The sequence below is a fragment of the Trichosporon asahii genome (assembly GCF_000293215.1).
Source record: "Trichosporon asahii var. asahii CBS 2479 unplaced genomic scaffold scaffold00077, whole genome shotgun sequence".
Taxonomy (NCBI): Eukaryota; Fungi; Basidiomycota; class Tremellomycetes; order Trichosporonales; family Trichosporonaceae; genus Trichosporon; species Trichosporon asahii.
Genome location: NW_014040848.1, coordinates 16,921 through 44,143, shown reverse-complemented (window position 1 = coordinate 44,143; position 27,223 = coordinate 16,921). Strand labels below are relative to the sequence as shown.

The window sequence follows — 27,223 nt, the reverse complement described above, 5'->3', positions numbered from 1 at the left end:
CGTCAACTAACAGCCCTGTGATAAAGCTCGCCACACTGTTGACCTCAGCTCAAAGCGGCCAGGACAGCTCATCCCTACGACCATCCCCAGGTTTGGACTCGCAAGGGTTGTGTGTGAGCTGACGATATGGCGAAAACGGGAGCTCACCTGCCACGTCAGCCCGTTCGCACACACGGGAAGCCCACCCCTCGTCTGTCCGTCAGCTACAGCTAATCCGATCTAGCTCACAAATGGCTGTCCTCAGGACTGCACGTCAGCTCGGCAGATGCAAGGAAGAGGCTCGCTACTCTGCGTCGTCAGCTCCTCTACAACTATGGTAAGCTCACCCCTCTTCTGTTTGTCAGCTACACCAACCACGAGCAACTGTAGCTCACGACTCGCGCTCCACAGGACTGCGGATGAGCTTGTCAGATTTCACGAGGAAGCTCACCACTGCGTCGTCAGCTCATGTACGTACAAGTTTGGTCAGCTCACCTCTCTTCTGTCTGTCAGCTCGTAGTGCTTGTTCAGCTCACGAGTCGCAATTCGTGCTGACCTGCGTGTCGGCTTGAGACGCCGATGTGCTGGCGTTGCAGGCTTCCACAGGTTGGTGTGTCAGCTAAGACGAGCCTCCTGGTACGAGTAGCTTACTCAGGCTGAGGTATCAGCTGGAGAAGGCCTGCTGCAACACATAGCTTACCCATGCTGTTGTGCAAGCTAGGAAAGAACCTCCGTGTCTCGCCTAGCTTACCCAGGCTGTTGTGTCAGCTAGACCTCGTGCAGGCGTAGAGCTTTTAGCTCACTCGATTTTTCGCCACCGACCAATGCTAGAAGCAAGGGGAGAGCTGCGAGTCAGCTGTGCCAGAGAAGGACTCTTAGCCCACCAGTCGCGTGAGGTGAAGAAGTGATGTTGTCAAGGTCGATGTGAAAGGTAAACAAAGGATGGAGGAAGGCAAGAACGAGGAAGGCAGATGAAGCTGACGCAGCTGACGAGGGTTGACGAAGCTGATGAGGATGAGGTCAACAGCCTGACCGTGGCCAGACTCTGGCCTCCACCTTTCTGCTTAGGCTTGCGCTCCTCCCCCGCTGCGCCTTACCTTCCGCCCATGCCTATGGATCTAACAAGGTGATGACTGCATGAGGGCTGATCGCAGGGTGAAACGCCGAGATCGGCTACCTAGCGCTAAGGACTCACCTGGACCTGCGGACCTGGCGTGCCTGGTTTCCGGTGCGTTCGGCCGGGTCAACCCCGAATGCCACCCGCGTACGTTGCCCACCGTCTCCACCTCTCACACCTGCTGCTCTCTGCTCTCTGCTCCCTGCTCCCAGCTCCTGCTCAGAGTCACTGGCTGGCCACGACTCGCTGTGCTCGTTGCTCTCTTCGCTTGGCTCGCTCGTGAACTGCTATACAATGCATAACCCTAGACGCCTACACTTCCGACCAGACTACACTTTTTACTCGCGGATCCAGAGAGCCGCGGCGCCCATTCCGCTTCCAATGCACATGGAGGTAACGAGCGTCTTTCCTCCGGCGCGCTTGAGGGCGTTGTAGCCCGTGGCGACCTGGCGGGCACCGGTGCATCCGAAGGGGTGTCCGAGGGCGATGGCACCTCCGTTGACGTTGACCTTGTCCCAGGGGAGGTTGAGCTTGTCGACGCAGTAGACCATCATGGACGCAAAGGCCTCGTTGATCTCGAACATGTCAATGTCGGACTGCTTAATGTCGAGGCGCTTGTACAGGAGGGGGATGGCGATCGAGGGTCCAATGCCCATGATGCGAGGAGCGAGGCCGGACTGGACAGTAGCGACGTGCTTGAGGAGGATGGGGAGGCCGAGCTCCTCGGCCTTCCGGCGGGTCATCATGAGGACGAAGGCACCGCCATCGGTGATCTGGGACGCATTTCCACCAGTGGTCTGTCCGGGCTTCCACTGCGGGAACGCGGGGCGGACCTTGGCGAGCGACTCCTTGGTGGTTCCCTGGCGGATGCCGTCGTCGCGGTCGACAATGACCGTCTTGCGCTCGCCGTCAACGACACGGGGGACACGGACCGGGGCAATCTCGTCCTTGAAGATTCCCTCGGCGTCGGCCTTGGCCGCGGCCTGGTGAGACTTGGCGGCCCAGGCGTCCATCTGCTCACGGGAGATGTTGAAGTCACCAGCGACGTTCTCGGCAGTCCAGCCCATGGGCTTGGTGCAGTCAACGCACTCCTGGTTGCTCATGATCTCAGGGGAGAAGTCGAAGCTCTTGCCACCAGCGAAGGTGAGGTTGTCGTAACCGACAGCGAGACCGATGTCGATCTCCTTGTTGCGGATCTGGTTCGCAATGACGGAGCAGGCCATGAGACCAGACGAGCAGAAGCGGTTGATGACCTGGATGGGGACGGTGTTGGGGAAGCCGGCCTTGAGGGCCGCGACACGCGCAGTGTTGGGTCCATTCGGGGTGGTGACGGTACCAACGCAAATGTCGTCAATCTGCTCGGGCTTGACGCCAATGTTCTCCTTGGCGGCCTCAAACGTGGCGAGGAGAAGCTCATCGTAGGTCGCGTCCTTGAAGGCTCCCTTGCGGGCCTTGCAGAGAGGGGTGCGGAGGGCGCAGGTAACGACGACGTCGTCGGGGTTCTTCTGAAGGTACTGGTCGATGGCCATTGTGGGACGAGTTGGAGAGGGGATGGGAGAATGAGGATGCAAAGTTGGAACGCTAGCTGGGTCCTCTTTATGGGGCTTGCCCCGAGTGAGGATTTCCGGCAAAGGCGAGACAGGGGGGATCCGGTGACCGGTACCTGCCGCCTGGGCTTAGCCGGGCACTCTTTCGGCGGCCTTGTCCGATTTTGACTCTCGCCCTGCCCACTGCCCTCCACCGTACAGTGACCGACTGACCTCCACTCGATCCACACGGAGCCGTGCGCTGCTGGCCGCTGACTAGTCATGCTTAGCCTCCCGTCCGGAGCCCACCTTGGCACGACTCTCTTACCCCACGGCACACGGCACACCCCTCTCCCATTCCAAGATCGCGGACATGTGCGCCTGTTTCTCATACCCGCGGCCGACCGTATCCCGTAATCACATGCATGACCCGTTCTCTCCTTAGACAACTTCTGAATTTTCTTCTGAACGACCGAACTACAACTACCCAAACCTCCATCTACGCAGCCTGCTCGCGCACCTCCGCCGACAGTTTCTTGACCATGACCGGCATCTGGATGCCCGCCTTCTCGTTGCCCATGACGACGGGACGCTGAATAATACCAGGCGCAATGCGCATGACCTGCGGACCCTGCGGGATGAAGTCAAACTCGTAGTTGCGCACCATGACGAAGAGCACGGCCTTGATCTCGAGCAGCGCAAACCGGAATCCGAGACAGTGGTGCGGCCCTCCAATGAACGAGAGGAGGTTGCCCCAAACACCCGGGATGTAGGTGTTCGGATATCCCTTCTGCGCCCAGCGGTCGGGGTTGAAGGTCTCGGCGTCCGGTCCCCAGATTTCTGGCAGGCGATTCACGAGGTTGATGGGGACAACAAAGTCGGTGCCCTTGCTGACGTGCACTTCGGTCATGAGCTTGCCGTCGCGACCAGTCACGGGCTGACCGAGCGGGATCACCGTATCCTCGGATGCCTGGCGGACGACCTGCGGCAGCGGCGGCTCGAAGCGCAGCAGCTCCTTTACGAATTGGTCGAGGTAGGGAATCGCGTCGAGTTCCTCGCCCGACGGCTCGTCCGGCACGGCCATGACCTCCTCGCGGAGACGGTTCTGGATGTCCTTGTTCTGGCACAGGTGATACGTCGCCCACGACAGGGCGTTGGCACTCGTCTCGTTGCCAGCGAGCATGAGGGCGCCAATCTGGCCCATGACCTCGGCGTCCGTGAGGCGGTCGCGTTGGTCCGCGAGCATGTTGGCACGCAGACACAGGCTGATGACATCCTTGCCCTCGTAGTCTCCCTTCTCGAGCGAGATGTGGTCGCGCTCAATCTCGGCCTTGCGGTTCCTGACGATCTGGGCGCCAATACTGTCCACGATCGAGCGCGACTTCTTCTGAGCGAAATGAGACGTCGGGCTGATGTTGAACGGGAGGGCAAAGACATTCTGCAGCAGCGCAGCCATCTTGTTTTCCAGCGAGGCGTTGATCATGTTGTTGAACGCGACGGCGAGCGGGTTTGTGTCACGCTCGTGCGACTGGAAGTCGTAGTTGAACCCGGCACGCCCAATAATGCTGAGCGCGATGCCGGTGTAGTTCTGGAGAACGTCGAGGGGCTTGGCCTCGTCGCCGCCGAGCTGCTGGTCGATGTGGTCACGAAGGATGCGGCCCTCCTCCCAGAACATGGGCACCATGTTGTTCACCGCCGTCCCGTTGAACGCCGAGTTGAGGATTCGGCGCTGGCGGCGGTGGTCCTCGTCCTCAACGGAGAGCACGCCGCGGCCGGTGATGCGGTCAATCATGACGTTGAAGGTTTCGTGACGGTGCCAGGTGCCTGTGTGCCTGAGGACATGGGTGATCGCCGTCAGATCGGTCGAGACGATGCGCCATTTGCCGAGGAGCGCACGGAAGCGCGAGGTCGTGCCATAGTTGTCCTTGAGCTGCGAGTAGCGAGAGGTGAGGGGTCGGGCAGTGAGCTCGCCCAAGCTTCCAAAGAAGCCAGACACGGGTTTGGGGCCTGGGAGGTTCTTGTAGGGAAGGCGAGCCTCGCGCAATGGGTAGAGGTAGAGGTAGAGCGCCAACGGTACGAGGACCGCAGCGACGAGGTAGAGCATGATGGGTTGAAGGAGTGGGCTGGAGGATGAAAGTTGGGATGGAAAGGAGGAAGAGACCGATGGGCTTGGTATTTAGTAGGAACTGGGGGATGGATGAGACCGATAGGACAGGGCGGTGCGGGCGTGCGGGCAGTGGATAGTGCTCATGTGACGTGCTACGGACTGTCGCGAATGTCTTGTGCCGGTGATCGACCTCTATTGCTACTCGGCCATTTCCTCTGGCCCTCCCCCCTCCTCGAGCGGTTGACATACCGAATCCCATGTGGGCCAACGCCGAGATCTGTGGGCTGGGGATACCAAGACACTCCGCAACACCGTTCCTCGGCGAGCGATGACATGTTCAGACATGACAAACGTTGCAAATGCCTCGACTGTGCACAGCCGTTTCGCATGTTTCGAGTTGCTTAGAGTTCAATTTTGTTTGCTACCCCCGGCGAATTCACAGAAGGACCAACTCTCGACCATGCTCCTCGATCACACCCCCGCTGTCACGCTTCTCGGCCTACAACCAGCCAATAGCCGGGCGTCCATCGCTCTTCTCCGCCCGCCATATCACCCCTGATGTCATCTCTATCGCCCGATCGCCCTGCGCTGCCGTCGCTAAACCTACTCGTGCTCATTCATGCAGTCCAACCCGAGGCTGCGCCGCATTCCTCCTTGACACTGCATCCTTCCCACCATCTCCTGCACCCCCGGGCACTCGTCGCTGCTGTGCATCTACCACAACTAACATCTTAGCATGACACAACAGGCATCACATTCGCGGCGGCCATGCTGACCAAGAGCCGCGGACGAGAGTCAACCTGACTATCGTACAACAACAACATTAAATCGACCTGTCTAATCTGTTGTCAGCTCAGCCAGGTGTGTGCCAGCTCACTCGTACGACTACTCTGGGGTGACGCGGGACAGCTCGAGGTGATCGCTGGTTACTTGACTTTCAGACGCGGCGGCATCGGCATGTCCGATTTGATCGACATCCATTCCAACCATGGGTTCTGATTCTGGTTCGGGCGACGACACTCTGTCGGTCTGGGAGCGCATACGACCTCTCTCGAGGACTGTAGTTGGACTCTCACTCGTACGTGAGCGAGGCACGCGGAGCCGCGACTCGGGTGAGCGACGGCGTGGCGCGGGGTTGCTGGGCGGCTCATCCTCGAGCATGGGACGGGTGAGGGACAGGGGTGAGATGTCGCGCTCGTTGCGAGGTCTTTCGCGCATGGCTTGGACGCGCACATGCTCGCCCTCGGGGATGGGCGCTGCAAAGGTCGACTGCACATGGCGGACGTAGATGCTGCCGGTACCGGGGACGGCGTACGAGTTGGTCGCGAGCGTGAAGGCGTAGTCTGCTCCGCGTTCGCGGTAAATGTACTCGGTGCGGCCGCGCGCATACTCAGCTGTGTGCTGAGGGCTGATGCGGGGAGGGGGTGGTGGTCGTGTGCTGTGTGTGCCTTGGTCTGGAGTGGAAAAGGAGGTCGCGTGGTCGGGCGAGGTAGAGGCCGGAGGCTGAGTCCTGCAGTGCCCGTTGGTCATTTGAGGCTCGCACGGCTTGGATGGACGTCGAGATCGTTCAGGAGGATCTGGTGGTGGGGTTGCCATGTCGAAGAGTGTGTTGACAGGCAGAGAATGGATAAAAAGGTGAGGATGAAGGCGAAAGGAAGACAATGCAGCTGACTGATGTGCGACTGATTGTCGTTGGTCGCGAGTGACTCACCCGCAACCGATCGGGTTGGGTTTTGGGCCAGGACACTCGCGTGGCCCGCAGCAGATGGATCTGGCACTTGCGTCTCAATGTCGAAGATGAGCTGCTCGCACCCGCGCACTCTAGCGCAGCCTCGCAGATCGCAGGCTATACGGATGGGAGGGAGCGAGGGCTCACCAGATGATCGGCAAGGTCCTCATGGATCATCCCACCACCTGCGAATATGGGCCCTCCTGTTCTCCAGAGCTCCCTGCTAACAGGACCTCAGCTTGAGTGCACGTTATATGCTCCTAACGTCCTAACAGCTCATTTACAGCGTTGGGCAGCCGCCAGAAATGAATTGCGTGCGCGCCGTCGATCCGCGAACGTCCAGAGATGGACTTCATCGCCTCTTCGCTAGTATATCGGTTAGTATAACCGCCTCTCAATGAGAGACTCCATCGCGGTAGAGCAGGGTTCGACTCCCTGGCGGAGAACGCAGGACAGGCAAGTGTCCTCGTCTTTTGGACGGTTGCCAATGCCTTTTGGACGGCCAGCTGGACGAGGGAAGGTTCTGCAGCGGTGAGTCGGGCGGGTGGCAAATTTGGTGGAGGGCGAATGGGGCTCCGCCTCCACCTCCACTTACTGCGATGACCAGCGCCGCGGCTAGACACTCACTACAATACTACAATCTACAAGTCGCATGGTACGCTGCCCACCAGATAAGAATTAAGAAGGGGGAAGACAGGTCATCTTCACTGTTTGACTTTCACGAGCAACGCCCCGCCATGATCACCATCGACGCTCTCTGCTTCCCTCACATCATCGATAGTGTACTGTTTCATCTCCACTTCGACGCACAGTATGCGACCCTCGCAAGCTTTCGTCTCACTTGCTCTGCGTTGAAGCATGTTATCGATTCCCGCCTTCCTCTTCACAAAGCGGTCGCCTATGAAGCCACCAACAATGCACTTTCTCCAGGAAGCCATGAACATCAACAACACTTCCATCTTTATTGCGAAACTCGGCTGTGGAACGCCTACACAGACCGTCGTTCAACCAACCGGATCTTAGAAGTGGTCGATGTTACCATCATGGCTGCAGCATCCAGGTGTGGTCCTAATTTCCAGCTCGGCCCCGTGCCAGTCGTGCGCATCTTCGACTACCCTGGCGGGCCGATTCCTTCCGCCACCAAAACAGTCATCATCTTTCCATCTTCTTCGCACTTCGCAGTGCCTGCAGCTTCTACCCGCTACGTCGAACTCTCTTCAACGGCGTCTCGCATAGTCATCAACATGCCCTATGAAAGCAAAGGGGGACCGCACGATAGACCACCCGACTTCAACTTTGGCTACGCAGCTGCCAAAGCGCATGACGATGACCGCGGTCTCAAAAACATTGTTCAGCAGCCCCAACAGCTTGTCTTGATGTTCTCTAACTCGTCTTGTGGTGATCTCGCCGAGCCCGGTCGATACCTCAAAGATTGGATGTTTTCACTTGCCAAGGTTTTGTGTCACAACCCGTCCTTGGAGGTGATCTTGCTGGCGGATAATTGGAACTGGGTCTGGTTTTGTGAAGACGATGACCCTGAGTGGGGCGACTACCACGGCCTGATGGAATACGAGGATGGCCCCCAGCGCTTGAACGTCGCCTGGCGAGCACTCTTCTTTCGATATCTCATCCATACTCCGGCCATCTATGACCCAGAATCGTCAGCCTCGCGCATCTGGGTTTTGACGATGGCCGAGTACGCAGCCGAGATCGGCCACAGCTTGTTCGAGTTGATGCTGATTGACTAGCCGCTCCGCGCAAGTTTGCTGTGTTGTCATCGATAGACCCAGACGCCCGTGTTCCTCCCCCTCCACCTCCAATATTGACCGATGAAACGTGTGTAGTTCTCCCTGCGATGTGGTCGATGCAGACGGAGAGGTACACAGTGTCCGTCACGAAGTGACCAGCGGCAATTTGCGCCCAAGAGGACTGAGTACGTGTACCGGACGACCTAGCTGTTATGTTGTTCGCCTCTTCAGCATCCACAATCAAACAGAAATCGATGGCCACCCTCGACATTCTCGTCTTCCCCCACATCCTCGACGATGTCCTACATCAGCTGCACCTCGATGGTCAATTTCAGACACTCGCTCGGTGCCGCGCCACCTGCTCAACCGTAAAGGACGTTATCGACCTACGCATTCCCAAGCTTATCATCATCCTTCAAAGTGATAGCTTTCCGGACGGCTATACGCAAGGCTCGGGAAAGGAGCCGCAGCGCCTGCTCTTTGTGGGCAAGCAGATCCGTCTGTGGCCGTCTTGTACCGAGGGCTGAACTCAAAGCTCCTTCGATCAAGTCGTCGATCTGCATCCCAGACGTGCTGGGATGACAACCTCTCTCCCGATCAGACCAAGGTGGGAAGCGCCTCACAGAGTTCCAGTCCTGCGCCTTCTCGACTTTGACTGCAGACGTCCGCTTCCGCCATGCTCTGCTGATACCCTTATCATCTTCCCAACACGTAGCTCTCATCCTGCTGTCAGCATCCACAGCCATATTCACCTACCCCGTGACGCGCACCGTATCGTCATCCACTTGCCATATACCCCGAACCGCCTCTTTATCGACTACCGCAGCGACTGCTCCTTCTCTTACAAGTTTGCGCCTCAGTCTCAAGCCTACAACCCTCAATATCGTAACGTGGCTGAACAGTGTCAAGAAGTGGTAATTGTGCTGCCAAACACACCCGAAGATGGGATGACTCGTGATCTTACCGAACTCCCGTGCTGGGCGAAATCAGTCCTTCAAGCCGTCTACCACAATTCGGCTTTTGCTGGTCACCGTCCTAGCCGACAAATGGGATTGGCACATCACCGACCACTCCAAGCGCCTCGAACTGGCGTGGGGATCCTGCTGGGCGAGAGACATCGCCGCTGAATTTCCTCTGACTGGGTCCGTCCTCGATCGCGTCAAGTGCATGACCAAAGCCGAGTACGAAGCTCACGTCGGTTCACGCATGCTCCGTCTCATGCTCAGACGGTAGACAGTCCCCACAGACGAGGCTGTGGACCCGGCATCGGATCCGAGTGCATTGCTGTGGTTGACTGTATACTCCGCTCAGCTCTCCGCACACTCACTCCGCAATGCATCACCACCGAATGTTTCCTGTTTTCTCACCGCTTTCGATGTGAGCTCATCAATACCAAGACTATGTACCAATGTTAAGCAACCCTGCCTTGCAGACCTCGCAGGCCTTGTTACTCACATCTGACAGCAGCAATGACCACCATCGATGCCCTCGCTTTCCCTCACATCCTCGACGCCATTCTGCATGGGCTGCACCAGGACGCCCAGCATCGAACACTGGCGAACTTCCGCCAGACATGCTCCGCAGTCAAGCTGGTCATTGACTCATGTCTCCCTCGGCGCCTGATACTTGCAGGTTATCCAACCAACCTGTCTGGTAAACTCCAGGTGAACCTCAGCGTAGCAGCAGAAACACGGTTCTGGGGCGCACTCACCGAACTCTGGCACCGGCCACCCATAGATCACGTCGTCGACGTTCACTTCAATCTGGAGAGTCATCAGCCTTATCCCAACTGCCAAGGCGGCGAAAGACTTCCAGTGTTGCGTCTCTTCGATCATCGCGGTGCATTGCCGTCTTTCCCGGCAGATACGGTCATCATCTTCCCCTCGGTCACACACTTCTGTAAGACTGAGCAGCAGACGTACGTCCGGCTTCCTTCAGACTCGGACCGGACTATTATCAACATGCACTCAGACAGTCGCCCGGGGGCCGTTCAGCCTCCAGACTTCCGCTTCGCGTACGACCTCGAGTCCTCCTCGACTATCAGCCCACGTCCGCTTCAGGCTGTTCTGCATCGAAAGCAAGAGCTCGTGCTCATGATCACTTGCGGGTCCGGCGCGCAAGCCGGCCACTTGCGCCAGTGGACCGCCTCTGTCGTCGATGCGCTGTACGCCAACCCGCTCCTTACTGTCATTCTCCTGGTCGACGGCTGGAGCTGGCGCTGGTTTACGGCCGAGGGAGAGGTGGAGGAATGGTCCTGGCTCCAAGACGTGGCAAACGAGAGGGGGAGACTGGAGCAGGCGTGGCATTACTACTTCATGGGTTCCATAGTCGAGGCGGACGAGGATGAGGGGTGGCCCGCTGAGTTGTTCCATGGACGGGTGAAGCTCATGACAATGTCTGAGTTCGATGCGCAAGCTGGGATGCGCATGTCTGCGCTGGTCGAAGCGGGGTAGATGCGCGGAATGGAAGCATGGACGGCGGATTGCAGCGGTGTAGACCGTCGGTGAAGCAGTGCCGACGGGCGGAGTGGCGGACGCGGTCTGCGGAGGCACAGAGCGGAGTCGGGCATCGGGGAGTGGCTGATGTCTCAACACAGCCATGGTGGAGAGATGCATTGACGATATCTAGTGCAATGCATGCATTGTCGAGCTACCCACCTGCACCTGCATTCATTCGCAATGATCACTATCGACGCCGCCTGCTTCCCCCACATCCTCGACAATGTGCTGCATCAACTTCATCTTTCAGGCCATGACGCCACCCTGGCATCCTGTCGTCTTACCTGTTCGGCGGTGAAGCGAACGATCGACTCCCGCCTGCCCCGGCATAGAATCCTCTCGCCGATAGACCCAGTCGCTCCTCCGCGCAAAACCTCACTTTGTGTGAACCACGAAACACTGCTCTGGAACAGCGACACGGAGGGCTGGCGACCAACGGCCATATCGGAGGTGGCCGATTTGCACGTCACTGGGGACCTGTACTGGCCTGCACTCTCTGCCCCAGTTCCCGTCCTGCGTGTGTTCGACTACCGCGCTCTCCCTCCACCAAGCGGCGCCGAGACACTCATCCTCTTCCCGGATCCAGCATACGTCGCGGAACAGGGAAAGTTGAACCGCGTTGTGGAGCTGTGCTACGAAGCCAGCAGGATCGTGATCAACATGCACTACGACCACGCTCCTCCAGACTTTGCGTTCCGGTATGCACCCGAGGCAGAACTAAGGAACTCGATGTATCGCCGCATTGGAGTACTGGAAAATCCACAAGAGCTCGTGCTCATGTTCACGCCCACCGGCAAAGCACAGGACAACTTGCGGATGAAGACGTTCCTTGAGGACTGGACACATTCAGTCGCACTTGCTGTTCGGCACAATCTGGCGCTGAACGTAGTGCTGATCACAGATGGATGGAAATGGTCGTGGTTCGTTCGAGAAGAGGACGAATGTCTCCGCGAGATCGAGGATGAGTACGAACGCTTCGTTGCCGCATTCAAGCGTCTCATGCTGGTGTACCTTGATCAGGCGCCCGAGACGGACCCAGAGTCTTGTCTCACCCGCATCAGTTTCACCACTATGGAGGCATATCAGTCTGAGGTCGGACCCCGCACGCTCAAGCTCATGTGCTCGGAGTAAACGTAGTTGCAGGTTAGAGGATCGAGGAAAGAGGGTGCAACACGGACTAGGTAGATGTGTAGAACCACAACCCCGATGGGAGTACCAAAAGCGCCCGAGGGCGCAAGTTGGGTCGCGGATCGCGGACGCTTTCTCAAAGAGATCACGAGCCTCCTTCTGAAACACTGATGGTTGGACTCTCTGTTCGCTCTGTCGTCTTCGCCATCCCCATTGCAGTGATCATGACTTCGCCTCTGGACGCTTCAGCATATCCCCATATCTTGGAGAACATCTTAGGCCATCTACAAGCCGACGGCCTATACGGTAGTCTCGCGCACTGCCGCTTGACCAATTCGGCCGTCAAGCGAATCATCGACCGACGTCTCCCTCGTCGCGCACTTGTCTGTTGCCACCCAAGTCTCGATCTCGACTCACTGGACGACCTCGACAGGCTCGAGGAGGCCTTTGAGGCAGCCGAACAGAGTCCTGGAGACACTGCCTTCTTCAGGGCCAACACGCTCATGTGGAACATCAACACCGAGGGCTGGGTTGCGTCCCCCATTGACCAAGTTGTTGACATCTTCCCTCCCCTCCAGGCGCGGCCCTGTTGTACAGGCGAGCCTTGGCCGGGCGTGGAGAGACTCCCGGTCGTTCGCTACCTTGGCCGTCACCACCACCATGACAGTCTTCTCATCGCCGACACCGCGATCTACTTCCCTACTCCTACGAAGAAGGAGCACTGCTACATCGAACTTCCCACGACTGCCCGCCGAGTGGTCATCAACATGAGGTACGAACCGGGTCGCTGTCCCAACGATATCAGTGTAGGCTACACTGGGCCCATACCACTTGAAAGCCGTGGCATCGACGGTTGGGTCAAAGTCGACCAAGAACTTGTCATCATGTTCACTCCTATGGCTGGCGCGCCTTGCCTCGACAATGATCACATTGTAGGAGTGGTCTCCGGCGTCACTTGGGCCATGTTTGACAACTTTGGTCTGCAAGTGGTGTTCCTGGCGGAGGAGTGGGACGCTGACTGGTTGTTGGGACGATTGCCTGTCAAGATCTCCAAGATCACCGACAACCTCGAACGTTTCCGTGCCGGGTGGTTTGAGCTGGCCGATCGCAGTATCCAGAGGAACATGGACAGGGTGCCTGATGAGTCGTATCGCAAGCGGGTCAAGTTCATGTCCAAAGCCGCGTACGAGGCTGAAATCCCCTCTCGCATGTTCAGTCTCATGTTCTCGGAGTAGGGCTGCGCAATTGAGGGGCTTGGTCGCGTAATGCCGCACCGGTCGACTGCTCTGCGCGGAACGTCGGGACAACCTCGACCCGACAACCATTTTCGAAGGCTTTCGTTGCATAGATAGAGGGGCTGTATCCTGTTATATATCCTGTTGTGAATGTCCACTCGGAACCGCAGCAGTCACGAGACGCTCTGCTTCACAGCTAGTGACAGCATGGCCTGCAGATCGCTGCAGGAGAACACACGGGAGAGGGGCGCTGTCCCATCACCGAACGCGGGTGCAGATTCGACCACACCATCTACCGGGCGGGTCTTTTACTCCCTTCTCTTGATCGCCTGGAATGCGCTACGGCCGCCACACTTGACGCTTACCAGATCTTGCTTCTAAGCTGGCGAAGCTTACCCGAGACCTGTTCAGGAGAGCTGGCAAGCGGTGAAGTGTCGCCGCATCCTGCGAAACTCAGGCTTATGCACCCAAGCGCCACCTCCACCGCCTCCACCAACCACCACCACCGGACCTTCGCACGAAACCCTTCGTCACCTCCCTCATCTTCCAACCGTATTCCTACGCCTTCTACATGCATGAGGAGCTCAACAGCTAGCAAAAACGGTCCTCGCCGGGATTTGAACCCGGGGCCACTCCCAAGCTCGATGCACTGGCGAACCAGAGATCGTTGGAGGCAAAGCTCAAGATGTTGATCACCCTAAGAGAGTATGATAACCACTACACCACGAGAACGTCCGTAGACGGGCACGGAGGTGCTCTGCGCGCCGGGCAGAAGAGTCCGAGCACCCTCATAGCTGGCACAGCGAAGGGACATCCCTAGGCAATCTTAATAAACGGACGACCACTCGAGAAGGTCGTTCGCTCACGGCCCTTTCTTCCTATCCTCGACCGGCCGCGCCATATCCCCGCCCATCTCTCAAAAAGCCAACTGTCGTCTCTCTTGGAGCACGTAACGCTGTACACCGAGGGGGAATCGAACCCCCACCGCATCGAACTCGCTTGGCAACGATGCATGATACCATTTCACCATCGGTGTGGTGAGCAAAGTGCTGACGATGACGCCGAGCGCTCCGTCGCCAGCGCCGCGCCGGCGACGTGGGCGAGCTTGAGCTTGGGCAGTCTATTGATGCAAAGTCGGTATCCAAAGCAGATATCAGCATCTCCAGGGCGGGACCATGTTTGTGAGCAGGGAGGTGAGCGACTCTTCTCATATGTCGTTCTGCGGAGACTAGCAGTCATCGGCTTGTGCCACGAGTCTCTAGTTTCCAATTCTATGCATGCCCAATGCCCTGTCTATCCTTTAGTAGCTCTCATCCGTGACCACACACTTGCCTTGGATACAGGCGATAGTGCCGTCGCTGACGGTGGTGCAGTCGATACCTCCGAAGCCCGCACAACCACCACAGTGCTCGAGGTCGGAGGCCGTGTTCGTGCACCGGTCGTTGCACATGAGCCAGCCGCGGGGACAAGGCTCCGGCGCCTCCCGGATGGGGTTCAGCTGCCGGCGGCGTGCAATCGTACCGCTCGGCACGGGGTTGGACGGGAAGATTTCTCCAGCGCCGCAAGTTCCCACCGATGTCGAGTACAGCGTGCCGTCTCCATGCGTGTCGCGGATGACTGTGCCGTCAGAACGGGTCAACTGCACCGTGAAGTCGGTGAGGCCGATGGCGTCAATGTCTTCGATGAAGAGGTTGTAGAGGTTGTAGTAATCGTCCCTCGGACCGCGGTATGCGGCGCGCACGAGCTGGTCGCCAGATGACGTGCGGAGGAAGAACTCGACCTTGTCGCTCGCGTCATACGGAGCCAGCACGACTGCAGTCATGTTCAGGCCAACCTTGGACGCATCGCCCTTGTACTTGCAGGTATAGAGGTTTCCGTAGTCGACGAGCACGGTGTCCTGGAAAGGCTGGAAGGAGTCGGCCTCGATTGGCGCGGCAGAGCCGTCCTTCATTTGCACGTTGACAAACAGACCGCCGAGACCGGTGGCGGGGTCGATGCTGGGCCGGAGGAAGTTGAACGCTTTGGTCTCGAGAGGCACACCAACGTCGAACGTCACGAGTTCGCCGACCTGGAGGATGCTGTTGTCCGTGCCGACAGACCCGTCGCGGTTGTAGTATCCCACCTCGAATGAGGACCACTGCCCCTCCATGTCGTACAGACGCGCGTTGCCGAGGTTGAAACTGATGACACCGTTGCGCAAGTAGCTGCGGAACGAGGTCGCGACCTTGAGCGGCTGCATGGGTCCTTTGAGCGTGACAGAAGAGGGAACGGCATCGTTCCACATCTTGCTGAATGCGTCGACGCACTCGTGGTGGAATGCGGCGTCGCTCTGAGCCATCCGACCAATGGTCACATTCCCGTCGACGCTGAAGACACGCGTGTCGCTGCTGGAGCCGGGGTTGGCCGCGTCCCACTGCTGACCCATCGGGTTAGGGCTTCCGTGATTGAAGTGGGCGACGGCGACGTGGTTGTCAAAGTGCGCGAACGTGTCGTCAAAGTGATGGTAGCCCTGCGAGGTGAGAGCAGGGTTGTTGGCGGAGTGAACGCCACCGAGCGTGTGCCCGCAAGCGACCATTGCGACCATGTCCGAAGGTGAGAAGCCCATGCGCGCGAAGCGCTGCACGTGGGACTCGGTGCTGTCCTAGCCTCGGGCAGGGCATCGGTGGGACCACCCGAGGAGACGTCGGTACGGCCCCAGTAGAAGGGGATGATGGGGCCGCCGCACGACCGCACGGCATCGAGGGCACCGAGCACCACAATGTCCGCGAAGGAGACGCCCTCACCCTGGAAGCCGGAGTACTGGTTGACGACCGAGCGCATCTGCAGGCCGCGGTTCCCGTTGTACCCAGCCTCATACTTGAAGCTACCGTCGATGCCACCAATGCCAGCTGCGGCGTTGTGGTCCGCCGCATCGTGGAATGAGGCACGCAGCCACTCGGCAGCGTTGTCTCGGTTCGTGCCTCCGGCCTGGCAGGGGCTGGACGTCAGCGGAGCTTAGGGTCTGACTCACTTGACGATCATGATCAGACGCTTGTCCGTCATAAGACGACGGAGGTAGGGCTCGCCCTCGGCAGTCGTCGCGGCGGCGACTGCGGCTGCGGCCAGCAGCGACAGAACGTTGCACAGCATGTCAGTCAGGTGAGTAGGTGTTAGCAGAACAACACTGCCGAACTTATGAGTGTCGCCTGCATCCCCGTGCAGAATGAGCCCTCGACGCGACGAGGGCTGAAAAGTGCGGACTCTGGTGACTTTCGCGCTGAAAAGTTATCTGATACGTCCTGGAGGGGACGCGACTGGACGGAAGGGTGTCGTTCGGCCGGCGCCGAATCTGATAAGGCTGTGATAGGACGGCGTGCCTGTCTTGGCGCTCCCGGCCCGCTGCTAAATCTACCAACCAGCCGTCCTCGGCACATTTGTTTTCCTCGCGTCCTGGGTAACCTCGACGCGTAGGTCGAGAGCTTTCCGCAATGTTGGCTGGAGACGTTGACCAGTCCTCCTTCTCTTCTCGTCATCCCTGCAACGCCTCAGATCTCAGGTTGTCTTCTCGCCCTGTCCATCTCTCGTTACACTCGTTAAGCATGATCTACCGAGACAGGTACCGGGGCCCGGGGTGTTGTCATCACGACATGGCCTATCCGCGCGACTGGCTCTGCAGTCGCGCAGCCAAAGGACGCAGCAGCTCGAGCGCCTCGGCCACCATCCTGATACCCTGCGCCTCGAACTTCTCATCCCCAATCGTCGGGGCCCAGCACGCCGTGCCCACAGCCTGGCGGAGGTACTCCATCTTCCAGTCGTCCGTGTCGCGCAGGTCCTGGCCATACCCCTCTGCGAACGCGTGGCCGAGTTCGGGCTTCTCCGCCCACTCCTGGCATGCGCAGCGGATGAAGTCGGTGAACGCCGGCCGGCGCTCGTACCGCCCCCAATCGATGACTCTGACGGTTCCGGCGTCGTCGCGTAGCCAGTTGCGCGGGTGGTAGTCGCCGTGCGTGTCGACGACTTCGACAGGGTGCGGAGTGGAGATGCGGTCCTCGAGGATGAGGCGGGTGAGAGCGGCGTCGGGCTCGGGAATGCGGTGCTCCTTGTCCAGCCAGTCGAGCGAGCGGCGCGTAGCCTTTGCGTCCCACTCAGTGTCAGTTTGGGGGTTGGAATGGATCTGTCGGAGGAGCCGGCCAGCCTGGCGATGCGTATCGGGGTCGAGCTGGAAGGGGGAGCCGAACACGAGTGATCCTGGAAGATAGTTCAGCACCATGACACCAAGTCCCTCGTCCACGTGCAGAAGACGTGCTGCATGCGATCCTAGTCGGTCCGTGACTCCTGCTCGAAACGCTGCCAGTTCGCGGTCAAAGTGGTGTCGCCCAATGCCGGGTCCGCACGCCTTGATGACGAACGGCCCAACCTTGCGCGCGACGTGAAGGACGGTGCTGTCAAAGTTGCCCCAGCTCATGTTCTTGACCAGGGTGACGCGGCCCAGCTTGTCCTCCACGAACTCGGCCTGCGCAGGAGTCAGGCCCGCTGCCTGGAGCTCCGCGGTCGGTGGCGACATGGACGCTGGGTGACAGTATGGATGTGAGATGGCCGGCGAGATAAGTGTCTGGTGGAGGGGTGGAGGTGTCACTTGCGCCCCGCCTGCTTAGCGTGATCGACGCTTGCACCCCTCCATCCTCGCAGCAGGCCCCGTGGCACCAGGCATGCTCACATCAGCATCCCGCGTTATTTTCCGGCTTTTCTGCCCAACGGCTGCATCAATCTGCATGATTTTTCGTGCGTTCGACCCCTCTTGGCCAGGCGCATCGCATGAGCAGCGTGAAAACACGAAGGCATCAATGGTGTAGTCGCTATCATACTTCCTTCGGGTTCCTTGCGATCCGGATGAACCATCCAATGGAAGTGGTCCTGGGTTCAAATCCCAGTTGGTGCCCATTTTTGTTGCCGGCCGATGACATCATGGGCCGTTTTCGCATCCACCGTCGCCGGCGCCGAGAGGCGCACCCCCGATGGTCGCGGCTCTCGGTCTGCGCCTTATCGATACTCTTGGCAGTCGACAGGAACGCTGTCGCAGAGTCTCGGTCTCTTCGCTCGAGCTCGGTCATCGATCGGTGACCGCGGAGTGAATGGGAAACGTCGTACAGTCTGCCTGGAAGTTGCTCGCACAGGCAACGTAACATCCAATTCCCATGGATAATCGTGAGGTTGCCGATCGAATGTGGTGGAACACACCGTACAGCTGCGTGGTGCTTGACGTCAGTTCGTCGCCTAGCTGCTAGCTCCTCTGTCGAGCCGAGAGGCAGGTGTTCGGGACTCACACTGCATGCAAGAGCCTGCCGTAGCGATGCATGACCGAGGCTGTATATAACGGGTCGCCGAAGTGTACCTCTCCCCTCGTCATCAACAAGATAGCCATGTCCAACAACAACTACGACTCTATCAAGCTCGTCGCCGTCTCGCCTCCGATCGACGTCTACGGCCGCGTCCGCAACGAGCCCGTCACGCTCGTCCTCCGCGAGAACCTCTACGCCGACTCGCCGACTGACTACGCGATCTGCGACCTGAACGGCGATGTCGTCGTGACCCTCAAGGCCAAGAACCACTCGGTCACGAACAAGAGGAGTGAGTAAGGTAGCTTGCATCAACTGACGCCGCAGCCGTCGTCGACTCGGCCGGCCAGGAGCTGTACGAGATTCACGACAAGATCTTCACCGTCCACGCCTCGATGGTCGGCAAGAAGGAGGGCGTGCAGCTGTTCAAGGTCGAGGACGAGTCCAAGGCCGAGGGCGGTGCGCGCGCCAAGGTCATCCTGTCTGACGTCGTGACAAGTCGGGTTCCGAGCAGACGATGGAGCTCGACGGCGACTGGGCCGGCGACGGAGCCGTCCTCTCGTTCTACGACAAGTCGACCAAGAAGCCGACACAGCCCGTCGCCAAGGCCTCGCGAAAGAGCATGACCGTCAAGCCGGGCGCGTACGACGACCAGACCTACTTCTTCACCGTTGCGCCTGGTATCGACATTGCCCTCATGGCAGGCATCGCTGTCTGCTTCGACGAGATCCGCCGCGGCCTCGAGTACGGCGGCTAAGCTAGAGTTCAGAAGTTTCAGTAGTAGGAATATGCAGGATGAAAAGTATCGCCGATTGTGTCAGACATCCTCCGAGACAGTGTGAATCGATGCCAGGGTGAACTCATACAACCAGCCTACTACAACGCCATCATGCCCTCACCGGCGGGGGTTTGTACAACTTCGAACCCCTGCGGACCGCAGCATCGGCCTGCTTCTTGGCCCATGCTTCCGACTTCTTCGCCTCCTTCGCTTTCGCCTTGTCTTCAGCAGCCTTCTTCTTTGCTGCCGCCGCTTCAGCCTTCTTGCTGTCAGCCGCAGCCTTCTTAACCGCCTTCGCATCCGCCTTCGCTTGCTTGGCCGCCTCTGCATCCGACTTCTTCCTCGCCTTGGCTGCCTCAGCGTCTGCCTTCTTTTTCGCCGCCGCCTCCGCCTTCGCGCTGTTGTCCTTGGGCGGCTTGGGCGGCTTCTCCTTCTTCTCCTTCGGCGGCTTTGGTGGCTTCGGCGCGTCGTCCTTCTTCATCTTGAACTGTCTTGGTGGCTTCGGCGGCGGCTTCTCCTTGGCCTTCGGCGGAGCCTTCTTCAGCCCTCCGAATTTGGGCGGCGCTGGCGGCTTGCCGATGTCACCCTTCGCTCCCTCCTTCGGCTTCGGTGGATCGGCCTTGGGTGCTTCCTTCGGCGGATCAGCCTGGGGAGGCTTCGGAGGATCAGACTTGGCCGCCTTCTTCTCTACTGTCAGCTCGATCAGAGGCGTCACCCACCAGCCGCTTTCGTCGCCGCATCTCCACCGCCCGTCTTTGTGTCCACATTCTTCAGATCCCGTACGAGGGTGCACCACACGCAGTCGCAGTCCTTTGGATGCGTCGTCAGCATGTCTGCCTTTTGCGCCGCGGTCTTGGCCGGCGGCTTTGGTGGGGGCGGGGCAGGCTTCGCAGCGTTCTGTTCCGCGGTCTGCAGGTCGCGCACGAGACTGCACCACACGCAGGTGCAGTCTTTCGGGTGGGTCGACGTCATGTCGGCCATGGCCGTCGACGTCGACATGGCGGGCGTCGTGGACGTGGGTGATGCGGTAGACGCATGGTGATGAGAGATCTCAGTGTTGTGTTTGCTGGTTCCTGTCTGTCGGATGGTGCCCCTGGTGTGTCACACTATCAGCTGATGGCGGGCGTGACAACCGGACAAGGTTAGATCGCACTAGCCCACATCTGCGCCATGCTGCGCACACTCAAACATTCGATGCACACGAGTCATAGTTTGCAACGCATGCAAGATTGGACGATGTGTGGATGGAGAGGAGGAGAACCTCCAAGCAGTAAGCGGCACAGTCGGTTGCATCGGTGTACGTAAGCCGTGATAAGATACGAATCTGTCTGTCTTGTTTGGAGATCAAATTCAAGATCGCTCGAAGCCTTTCATCCCTCTACGGTGCCCAACGGCGCCCTCGTCTACGGCTACAACCTCAAGCGGCTGATAGCGATCGTAGGGTTGGGTGGCCGCCGATGAGCCATGCACAAAACCAGCAAGCCATCAACTTCAGCATGGCCAGATCTCACCGCTATCGATTACACCCGGAGCATTACCAATTACGCATAACGCCGACAAATCTAATCGCACGCCCTATCCACATTACCAATGACAGCAGGTCTCCTTCGTCTTCATCACTCCCTCTACCAATATCGGGTCCAGCATGTGTTAGTTCACGCCCCGGCGTACCCGACGGGTGCTCGAGTCACGCCCGACACATGCACAACCTCGCTCGACGTGTTGTTCATAAGTCTGTTCATAAATCTGATCACAGGATGGAGCTCCCTCACGCGCAATACTCTTCGTCACTCTCGGCCAAGCCTACAGACCAACAATGATCGATATCGCCTACTTCCCCCATGTATTCGACCACATCGTCGACGAGCTGTATCGTACCCGCACCACCGAGACACTCCTCACTCTGCGTCCAACATCTTCGACTGTGCAATCCATGGTCGACAACAAGCTCGCCACCCACCTCGTCGTGCGTGGCAAGTCCGGCGTGAAGATTCATACGCGCTACGGCCACCTCCAGCTCCCGATCTCGAATGGGCGTGGCCCACGTGCCATCCCCAAGGTCCAGACAGTGGACGTGCACCACTTCGACCACCACGCGGTGTGTAATTTCGACGCTTCGACCGGTTTCTCGCCCTGCGCTTCCGAAGACGCCGTCGCCGAGTACGTACGTAGCGCTCGGCCTGCAATCGTGCGCCTTTTCGACAGCAAAAGTTTCACTTCCGATGCCTGCGGCGCCAACACGGTCGTGCACTTCACCGAAGCCACACCGTTCTTCGGCGCAGGGGTTAAGGTTCGGCTTGTCCCCGCCGCCCGCAATGTCATCAACATCCGGCACGGCGACAATATTGGCCTGTTCGAGGTTCTCTGGGGCGAAGGGGATACGTGCAGGATGTGCGATCCACCGTCACCTTTGCCACCACCCGTTCCAGAAGTCGTGATTTTGTTTACGCCCAAGGACGAAACGACCGACGCCCCGCCGGATAATCCGGACCAGAAGCGCGGGCTGCTGAACTCGATCGTTGTCAGCGCGATCTCGTATCTTCACGACAACCCGACCGCCCGTCTGGTGCTTGTCGGTGCCGAGCGCTGGAGTCGGCACTGGTTCCAGCTATGGCCTGTTGATACCCCGCCCGATCCCGACCTCTCCATCCAGTCTCTCTGGTCCCACGTGTTCGCCTCCTATGCTCGCATGGGCTGGACGTGTCCCCCGCACTATGCGCAGAAGGGCAAGTGCACTTCGCTGGATGACGAGGAGATTGCTCGCCTTCAAGAGAGAGTCGAGTTTGTACCCGAGGACATCTACCGAGATCGCATCGGCGAGGAGACGTACCGGCTGTACACTGTCGAATGAGGGAGCGGGAACCCCGAGAGATCTACCGGGAAACCCTCACACACATGTTCAGTTTCGGTTCGCTGCCGAGTTCGGAGGCAATGTGCAGCAATTGCGGAGGTGCGGAGGTAGCGGAGGTTGTGCCGCCAGCCTGAACGTTGAACCTGATCTAGGAAGGGTTCAGCCTGATCCTGAGTGGATGCATGCTCGCTGTTGTCGCGGAGGAGATTAGGAACAGCTGTCCTGAGTGACAAGCATTTGGATGCATGTGATGAATAGACGCTTGGCGTTCGATGGCGTTGTTAATTAATCACTCGTTCCTCGACGACGCATGCAGAGCCCACAGACACTGGACATTGCGGCAGCCAAATTTCCGAGTGATCAGCAGATCTGCATCCTGGCGCGATCCTGTTCGCTTCCGACGGCCCACTGCCGACGGACGAGGCGGCGTTCGGGCGCGTTGGCTCTCCTCATTATTTGTATTTCCTTCGACATCGGCAACTTTGTGCAACCCGCATTCGTCGTCCATGCATCACGAGCGACTGACCGACCAACCTTTGTCGTCTCCGACGCCGGGTCTGTTTTCGCCCTCTCTTTGCGCCATTTTCGATCCTGAATCCATACTCATCCTCATGCCCACACTCGACATCCAGTTCTACCCACATCTCTTCGACGAGATTGTCGGCTACGTCCATGCCGCCGACGACATCAGCACGCTGTCGGCCCTGCGTGCGGCGGGGAGAGCGTCCAAGGCGATCGTTGATGGGCTGCTCGCGTCGCACATGGTTGTCTCTGGCGCGCACCCATGCACGCGGTACTACCAGGTCTGGTCCGAACAGTGGGCGCGCGGCAACCGCGACGTGCGCGCGATCGACGTATTTCCCTACGACGACGAGAGCACGGGACAGGGGACGTGCGCCTCCTTCCTGCGCAACTGCAAGCCGCATTACTTGCGGCTCTACGGACAGCGGTCGGTGCCATTCGCACCATCACTGCGCGCGCTGATCAAGGTGATGAGCTACTCGGCGCCGCTCGAGTATCGTCCCTTCTTGTTGCCCTGTGCGCACAATGTGATGGTCCTCGACGCCCACGTCGCCGCCTCGCTACAGTTCTTCGACATTGAGCCATGCGGCAAGGCCCACCTCACGTTGAGCCTGTCGTCGTTCTTCGCGGCCGGGCCTGATCTCGGTCCGCGGGACCGCGCCGTCGTGTTCTCGACGCTGAACAACGTGGTGCGCTGGGCCGAAGACCAGCTCGAGCTCTACCCGGGGCTGACGATTGCTTTTCTCGGTCTCGAACGGCGGAAACGCGGCTTCGCGTACCAGTCCACCTGGCAGGCGGTACATGATGATCGCATGATTGCGTGGGCGTCCGAGATCGTGTTCGACATGCACGTCGACTATGCCGAGCGCATGAGCTTCCTCTCGCACTCGTCTTTCCGCGCCAAGGTCGGGGACGAGATGTACCGTCTCGTTGTGGACACCTAGGCCGCGGGACGCTCGCGATCTACCGATCCGGCGATCGGCCGCACCAACACCACATGATCCAGACTTTCCCGCGGAACAAAAGTGCCCGCCGAGGAACCAGAGGCACCAGAGGAACGAGATCGCGACCAGCAAGCGAAGGCGCGACTCACCCACGGCGCCTGCACGAAACGCAAGAGGACACGCCGAGGCCGGAGAAACCTTAACCGAGTCCGCAGATGTCAGCATCACTGTGACCGGCCACGACCGACCTGAACCCACTGATAACGAGAAAACGGCCCGATTCCAGCGTTCCCCTAACATTGTCGCCGTAATCGCACAACTCTGTCTGCACCTCGACTCTGCCGTCTTCAACTCCGACATGCCCAACGCTCTCGGCGACGACGACTTGCCAACCAACGGCATTGCAGAGGGAGAGCCAAACTGTCGGACAAAGGAAGACAATGCATGCTTCCAGTTATCGGCAGATCTGCGCTGCCCTGGGTGGCGTACGCCGCAACGCCACCGGCGCCATCTTGGCACGCCGGCTCAACTCCGTAGCTCCGCTCCGCAGCTATGCATGCCCATTGCCCACTGTGGGTTCTGTTTCCGGCTATGAGCTGCATTTCCACTCGAACACTCGCTTGCGTGCCGCATTCCGTCCCGGTTGCATTGTCGAAGCGCAGAGGAGTAAACGAGCTCCACGGACCTTGGGGTATCTGGTTCCTGGACGCGCACAGTGGACCGCGGACTTGGGAGCTGGAGGCTGCCTGGCATGCTCCGACATGACTGGGGGCGCGGACGTGGCTGACTTTCCTGCATCCCTTACTGACCAGATTGACGAATCTCCCACGCCTTGACTTTCGAGCAGCCTTGCAACTTCGCATGGCGGCACGTACTCAACGGCTTCTCCGGACTCCGTTAGACGAAACGCTGCATATCAACCGGTCGGCGCTGAGAAGAGGACAAAGGTTCGCCCCGACCTCTTCAGATACCATACTCCATGCGATGACATCCTCGAGTTGCGAGGAGTCATGGACCCACAGCGCCCCGCACGAGGGATCTGCAACATCCGGCCAGAACAGCTATTGTTCCTTGGCGTCGTCCTGAGGAAGAACGAATGCTATTTAACCGTGTATCACGCCCTGCCTGTTCAACCTAGTCGTTAGTCGTTCTGTCCTCTCGATTTGATGGAAGAGTTCAAACGCGGGTGAAACCCAGAGATGGTGGTGTTGTGCTCTGTCGCGGACAGAGCATGGTGGTAGCTGTCGCAGATCTCGCCACGCTTGGCGCGCACGGACACAGATCTGTCACCATTGTTGCCACCGATTGCTGTGCATCTCTCTCTCTTCGCAACATCTCTCCTTCTGCTCATCACAGTATGGGACGACCTTCAATGATCAGTGAGCAGCAAACCCAACCAAGCGCTGACGGCCAGGTCGCCCTGTCAAGGTCTGCATTGACGCCGCATCATTCCCTCACATCTTCGAGTCGATTCTCGACTTGGTCTACGAGGCTGGAGATGCCTCCACTTTGCGCGCGTTGCGCCTGACGTCCTCGTCCGTGAAGGAGCAAGTTGACCGTCGGATCTGCCATCACCTGATCGTGCGGCCGGGTAGAGTGTACACGAAGCATGTCGGATTGCGCAATCGTGAATGGAACGCAATCAAGCTTCTGGACGTGTTCGACCCGTTCACCCCAGCGGACGTGAGCTTTTCATCGCCATCAACTGTCCGCTTCTTCGCTCGCCACTCCAGCGCCGACCAGCCCTGGGTTCCCGATGCCGATACGGTAATCCACGTCGTGGACGTCTCGGGCATGCGACCCACAGCCTTGGAGCTGAGCTGCATCTGTGCCGTCAGTCCTCGGTTCAAGCGCACAATCGTCAGCGTTCGGTACGGGGCTCGCCTGATTTGCAGCGTGTACTACCCCTACAAACCGGTGGAGTTCAGTGACGATCCCGACATGGAGGTCGTGCTAATGCTCCATCCCGGGCCGACTCGGCGCAATGTCTGGCCTACGACAGCTAAACCGAATCAGCCCCTGCACATTGTCATTGAACAGACACTAGGACTGCTGAGACGGAGCGAGAACCTTCGTGTCACAGTCGTTGGGAGCGAGAACTGGGACGTGAATTGGTTCGACGGCACAAACACCCGCTGGCCGATGCCGGAGTCTACGGCGTCCTTGACCGTCTCTGACCTATGGGACATCTGTGCCGGATGGTATGAGTCCGATACATCGCGACTCGCTTTCGTCACATTAGCAGAGTTTCGAGACCGTGAACCTAAGACGCTCCGACTCTGCACCGAGCTGTAGGTAATGGCTATGCAAATCGGATCGCTTTGCCTCATCCTGCTCCACTCTTCATGCTGGCTCCTTGAAGGACGCATACTGTGCTCGAGGGGTGATAGGTAAATCGCCGCAGATGGCCAAGAATTGGCCACCGTGGGAGATCAGGGTTTGGCACTGTTTACGTCACAGCACGCCGACATTCGCCTCTGTCAACATGACCATCGACTTCGCGTTCTACCCGCACATCCTCGACCTCATCCTCGACGCTCTCTACGCCGACCGCGATGTATCGACACTCCGGACACTGGGACTGGCGTCATCAGCTCTGCACGCGGTAGTGCAGCGCAAGTTACTGCAACACGTGGTGGTTCGGCGCGTTCTCGATACCGGGTCGGATGACGACACCGAACGCAGCTTCGTCTGGGATGCGCGACCGACCAAAGCTCGCGTGCTCGACGTGCACGACGAAGTTTTCAGAACCGAGTCGTTCGATGAGCCACCCATCCTCGGTTCCTTCAGCCTCGCCAGCGAGCCGAACACGGTGCGCTTCTTCTCACGAATGCACCATCGATTCAAGCTGCCGGGGACTGGAGTCCAGACAGCAATCTTCAACGTCGACATCCCCGACTCAGCTTTCGCGACAGTGTACCCCGAAGACGACCTCGTGGTCGCGTGTCCGCTGCCTGAGATCCCTGTCAACATCCTCCACCTCCGCTACGACCAGCGCGGCATGGGCGACTTCGGCTTCGCGTTCGAAGCCCTTCCAGCATCCTCATTCCCGGACGGCGTCCGGCCAGACGAACCCAAACCCGATCACAGGGAACACGAGGTCTGCGTTCTGGCAAAGATGTATGACTACGGCCCGCGCCCCAAGAGCCCATGGCGGAGCACGCTCCTGAACCAGCTTGCGACTAGCTCGCTCGCCTATCTGCACGCCTTTCCACGAGCAACACTCACGCTCGTCGGCATGGACGCTTGGGATACGTGGTGCGGATCCCCATTCCCAGATGAGGAGTGGGAGCCGACGCCCCCCCGGTACTTTGCCAATAAGGCCGAGAAGGTCCGGTACTTCTGGGATTGGATGTTCGAGATTGAGTTCGGGCGCAGATACGCCGATATCGAGGACATCAAGGCGCGCGTGCGGTTCGAGACCGAGGTGGACTTTCGGGAGCGCATCGGGTCAGAGCTGGCTACGCTCGTCTTCGAGCCCCCGAAGGTATAGCCAGGACCTTCACGCGCAACCACCGTCCAAAGAACTGCGCATCACGACCCAGCACGGCTGCCCACCCTTCAGCCTTCGACGAGGCGTTCCGATGCGACTCTATACCGGCTACTTTGGCGCAGCTTCGCGCAGCATTGCAGCCTGTTCAGAACACGCGCCGGAAGCTAATTAATACATCATACACAGCGTAGATCTGCGCACTTGGGCTGCAAGAGCCAGAACCTCCCGCAACTCTCCATCTCTGTTACTCCTG

The 27,223-nt window shown here is 58.9% G+C and overlaps 14 protein-coding genes and 4 non-coding genes across 18 annotated transcripts; 10 read left to right on the top strand and 8 right to left on the bottom strand.

Moving 5' to 3' along the window:
• Nucleotides 1-1,434: 1,434 nt before the first annotated feature.
• A1Q1_06590 (uncharacterized protein) lies at nt 1,435-2,625 on the bottom strand (the record flags this gene model as incomplete). The annotated part of the gene is made up of 1 exon (XM_014320740.1): nt 1,435-2,625. The coding sequence occupies one exon, from the start codon at nt 2,623-2,625 to the stop codon at nt 1,435-1,437; it is 1,191 nt and encodes a 396-aa protein (XP_014176215.1).
• A 496-nt stretch (nt 2,626-3,121) lies between these two features.
• A1Q1_06589 (Cytochrome P450) lies at nt 3,122-4,726 on the bottom strand (the record flags this gene model as incomplete). The annotated part of the gene is made up of 1 exon (XM_014320739.1): nt 3,122-4,726. One exon carries the CDS (start codon nt 4,724-4,726, stop codon nt 3,122-3,124), a length of 1,605 nt encoding a protein of 534 aa, XP_014176214.1.
• Nucleotides 4,727-5,614: 888 nt separating this feature from the next.
• On the bottom strand, nt 5,615-6,325 carry A1Q1_06588 (uncharacterized protein; the record flags this gene model as incomplete). Its single annotated transcript, XM_014320738.1, has 1 exon — nt 5,615-6,325. One exon carries the CDS (start codon nt 6,323-6,325, stop codon nt 5,615-5,617), a length of 711 nt encoding a protein of 236 aa, XP_014176213.1.
• Nucleotides 6,326-6,818: 493 nt separating this feature from the next.
• A1Q1_t342 lies at nt 6,819-6,904 on the top strand. The gene has a single exon. It is a non-coding gene; the product is annotated as a tRNA-Glu (tRNA).
• Nucleotides 6,905-7,195: 291 nt separating this feature from the next.
• A1Q1_06587 (uncharacterized protein) lies at nt 7,196-8,206 on the top strand (the record flags this gene model as incomplete). Its single annotated transcript, XM_014320737.1, has 1 exon — nt 7,196-8,206. The coding sequence occupies one exon, from the start codon at nt 7,196-7,198 to the stop codon at nt 8,204-8,206; it is 1,011 nt and encodes a 336-aa protein (XP_014176212.1).
• Nucleotides 8,207-9,675: 1,469 nt separating this feature from the next.
• Nucleotides 9,676-10,659, top strand: A1Q1_06586 (uncharacterized protein; the record flags this gene model as incomplete). The annotated part of the gene is made up of 1 exon (XM_014320736.1): nt 9,676-10,659. The coding sequence occupies one exon, from the start codon at nt 9,676-9,678 to the stop codon at nt 10,657-10,659; it is 984 nt and encodes a 327-aa protein (XP_014176211.1).
• A 225-nt stretch (nt 10,660-10,884) lies between these two features.
• A1Q1_06585 (uncharacterized protein) lies at nt 10,885-11,835 on the top strand (the record flags this gene model as incomplete). Its single annotated transcript, XM_014320735.1, has 1 exon — nt 10,885-11,835. The coding sequence occupies one exon, from the start codon at nt 10,885-10,887 to the stop codon at nt 11,833-11,835; it is 951 nt and encodes a 316-aa protein (XP_014176210.1).
• A 167-nt stretch (nt 11,836-12,002) lies between these two features.
• Nucleotides 12,003-13,067, top strand: A1Q1_06584 (uncharacterized protein; the record flags this gene model as incomplete). Its single annotated transcript, XM_014320734.1, has 1 exon — nt 12,003-13,067. The coding sequence occupies one exon, from the start codon at nt 12,003-12,005 to the stop codon at nt 13,065-13,067; it is 1,065 nt and encodes a 354-aa protein (XP_014176209.1).
• A 602-nt stretch (nt 13,068-13,669) lies between these two features.
• On the bottom strand, nt 13,670-13,799 carry A1Q1_t338. Its single transcript has one exon. It is a non-coding gene; the product is annotated as a tRNA-Pro (tRNA).
• A 226-nt stretch (nt 13,800-14,025) lies between these two features.
• On the bottom strand, nt 14,026-14,103 carry A1Q1_t337. Its single transcript has one exon. It is a non-coding gene; the product is annotated as a tRNA-Gly (tRNA).
• Nucleotides 14,104-14,367: 264 nt separating this feature from the next.
• A1Q1_06583 (uncharacterized protein) lies at nt 14,368-15,672 on the bottom strand (the record flags this gene model as incomplete). The annotated part of the gene is made up of 1 exon (XM_014320733.1): nt 14,368-15,672. One exon carries the CDS (start codon nt 15,670-15,672, stop codon nt 14,368-14,370), a length of 1,305 nt encoding a protein of 434 aa, XP_014176208.1.
• Nucleotides 15,673-16,698: 1,026 nt separating this feature from the next.
• A1Q1_06582 (aminoglycoside phosphotransferase) lies at nt 16,699-17,610 on the bottom strand (the record flags this gene model as incomplete). The annotated part of the gene is made up of 1 exon (XM_014320732.1): nt 16,699-17,610. One exon carries the CDS (start codon nt 17,608-17,610, stop codon nt 16,699-16,701), a length of 912 nt encoding a protein of 303 aa, XP_014176207.1.
• Nucleotides 17,611-17,884: 274 nt separating this feature from the next.
• Nucleotides 17,885-17,985, top strand: A1Q1_t343. The gene has a single exon. It is a non-coding gene; the product is annotated as a tRNA-Pro (tRNA).
• A 481-nt stretch (nt 17,986-18,466) lies between these two features.
• A1Q1_06581 (uncharacterized protein) lies at nt 18,467-19,139 on the top strand (the record flags this gene model as incomplete). The annotated part of the gene is made up of 3 exons (XM_014320731.1): nt 18,467-18,674; nt 18,733-18,824; nt 18,882-19,139. 3 exons carry the CDS (start codon nt 18,467-18,469, stop codon nt 19,137-19,139), a joined length of 558 nt encoding a protein of 185 aa, XP_014176206.1.
• A 130-nt stretch (nt 19,140-19,269) lies between these two features.
• On the bottom strand, nt 19,270-19,927 carry A1Q1_06580 (uncharacterized protein; the record flags this gene model as incomplete). Its single annotated transcript, XM_014320730.1, has 2 exons — nt 19,270-19,842; nt 19,880-19,927. 2 exons carry the CDS (start codon nt 19,925-19,927, stop codon nt 19,270-19,272), a joined length of 621 nt encoding a protein of 206 aa, XP_014176205.1.
• Nucleotides 19,928-20,976: 1,049 nt separating this feature from the next.
• On the top strand, nt 20,977-22,011 carry A1Q1_06579 (uncharacterized protein; the record flags this gene model as incomplete). Its single annotated transcript, XM_014320729.1, has 1 exon — nt 20,977-22,011. One exon carries the CDS (start codon nt 20,977-20,979, stop codon nt 22,009-22,011), a length of 1,035 nt encoding a protein of 344 aa, XP_014176204.1.
• Nucleotides 22,012-22,622: 611 nt separating this feature from the next.
• Nucleotides 22,623-23,477, top strand: A1Q1_06578 (uncharacterized protein; the record flags this gene model as incomplete). The annotated part of the gene is made up of 1 exon (XM_014320728.1): nt 22,623-23,477. One exon carries the CDS (start codon nt 22,623-22,625, stop codon nt 23,475-23,477), a length of 855 nt encoding a protein of 284 aa, XP_014176203.1.
• Nucleotides 23,478-24,708: 1,231 nt separating this feature from the next.
• A1Q1_06577 (uncharacterized protein) lies at nt 24,709-26,970 on the top strand (the record flags this gene model as incomplete). Its single annotated transcript, XM_014320727.1, has 3 exons — nt 24,709-24,832; nt 24,892-25,768; nt 25,938-26,970. The coding sequence occupies 3 exons, from the start codon at nt 24,709-24,711 to the stop codon at nt 26,968-26,970; spliced, it is 2,034 nt and encodes a 677-aa protein (XP_014176202.1).
• Between the last annotated feature and the right edge of the window lie 253 nt (nt 26,971-27,223).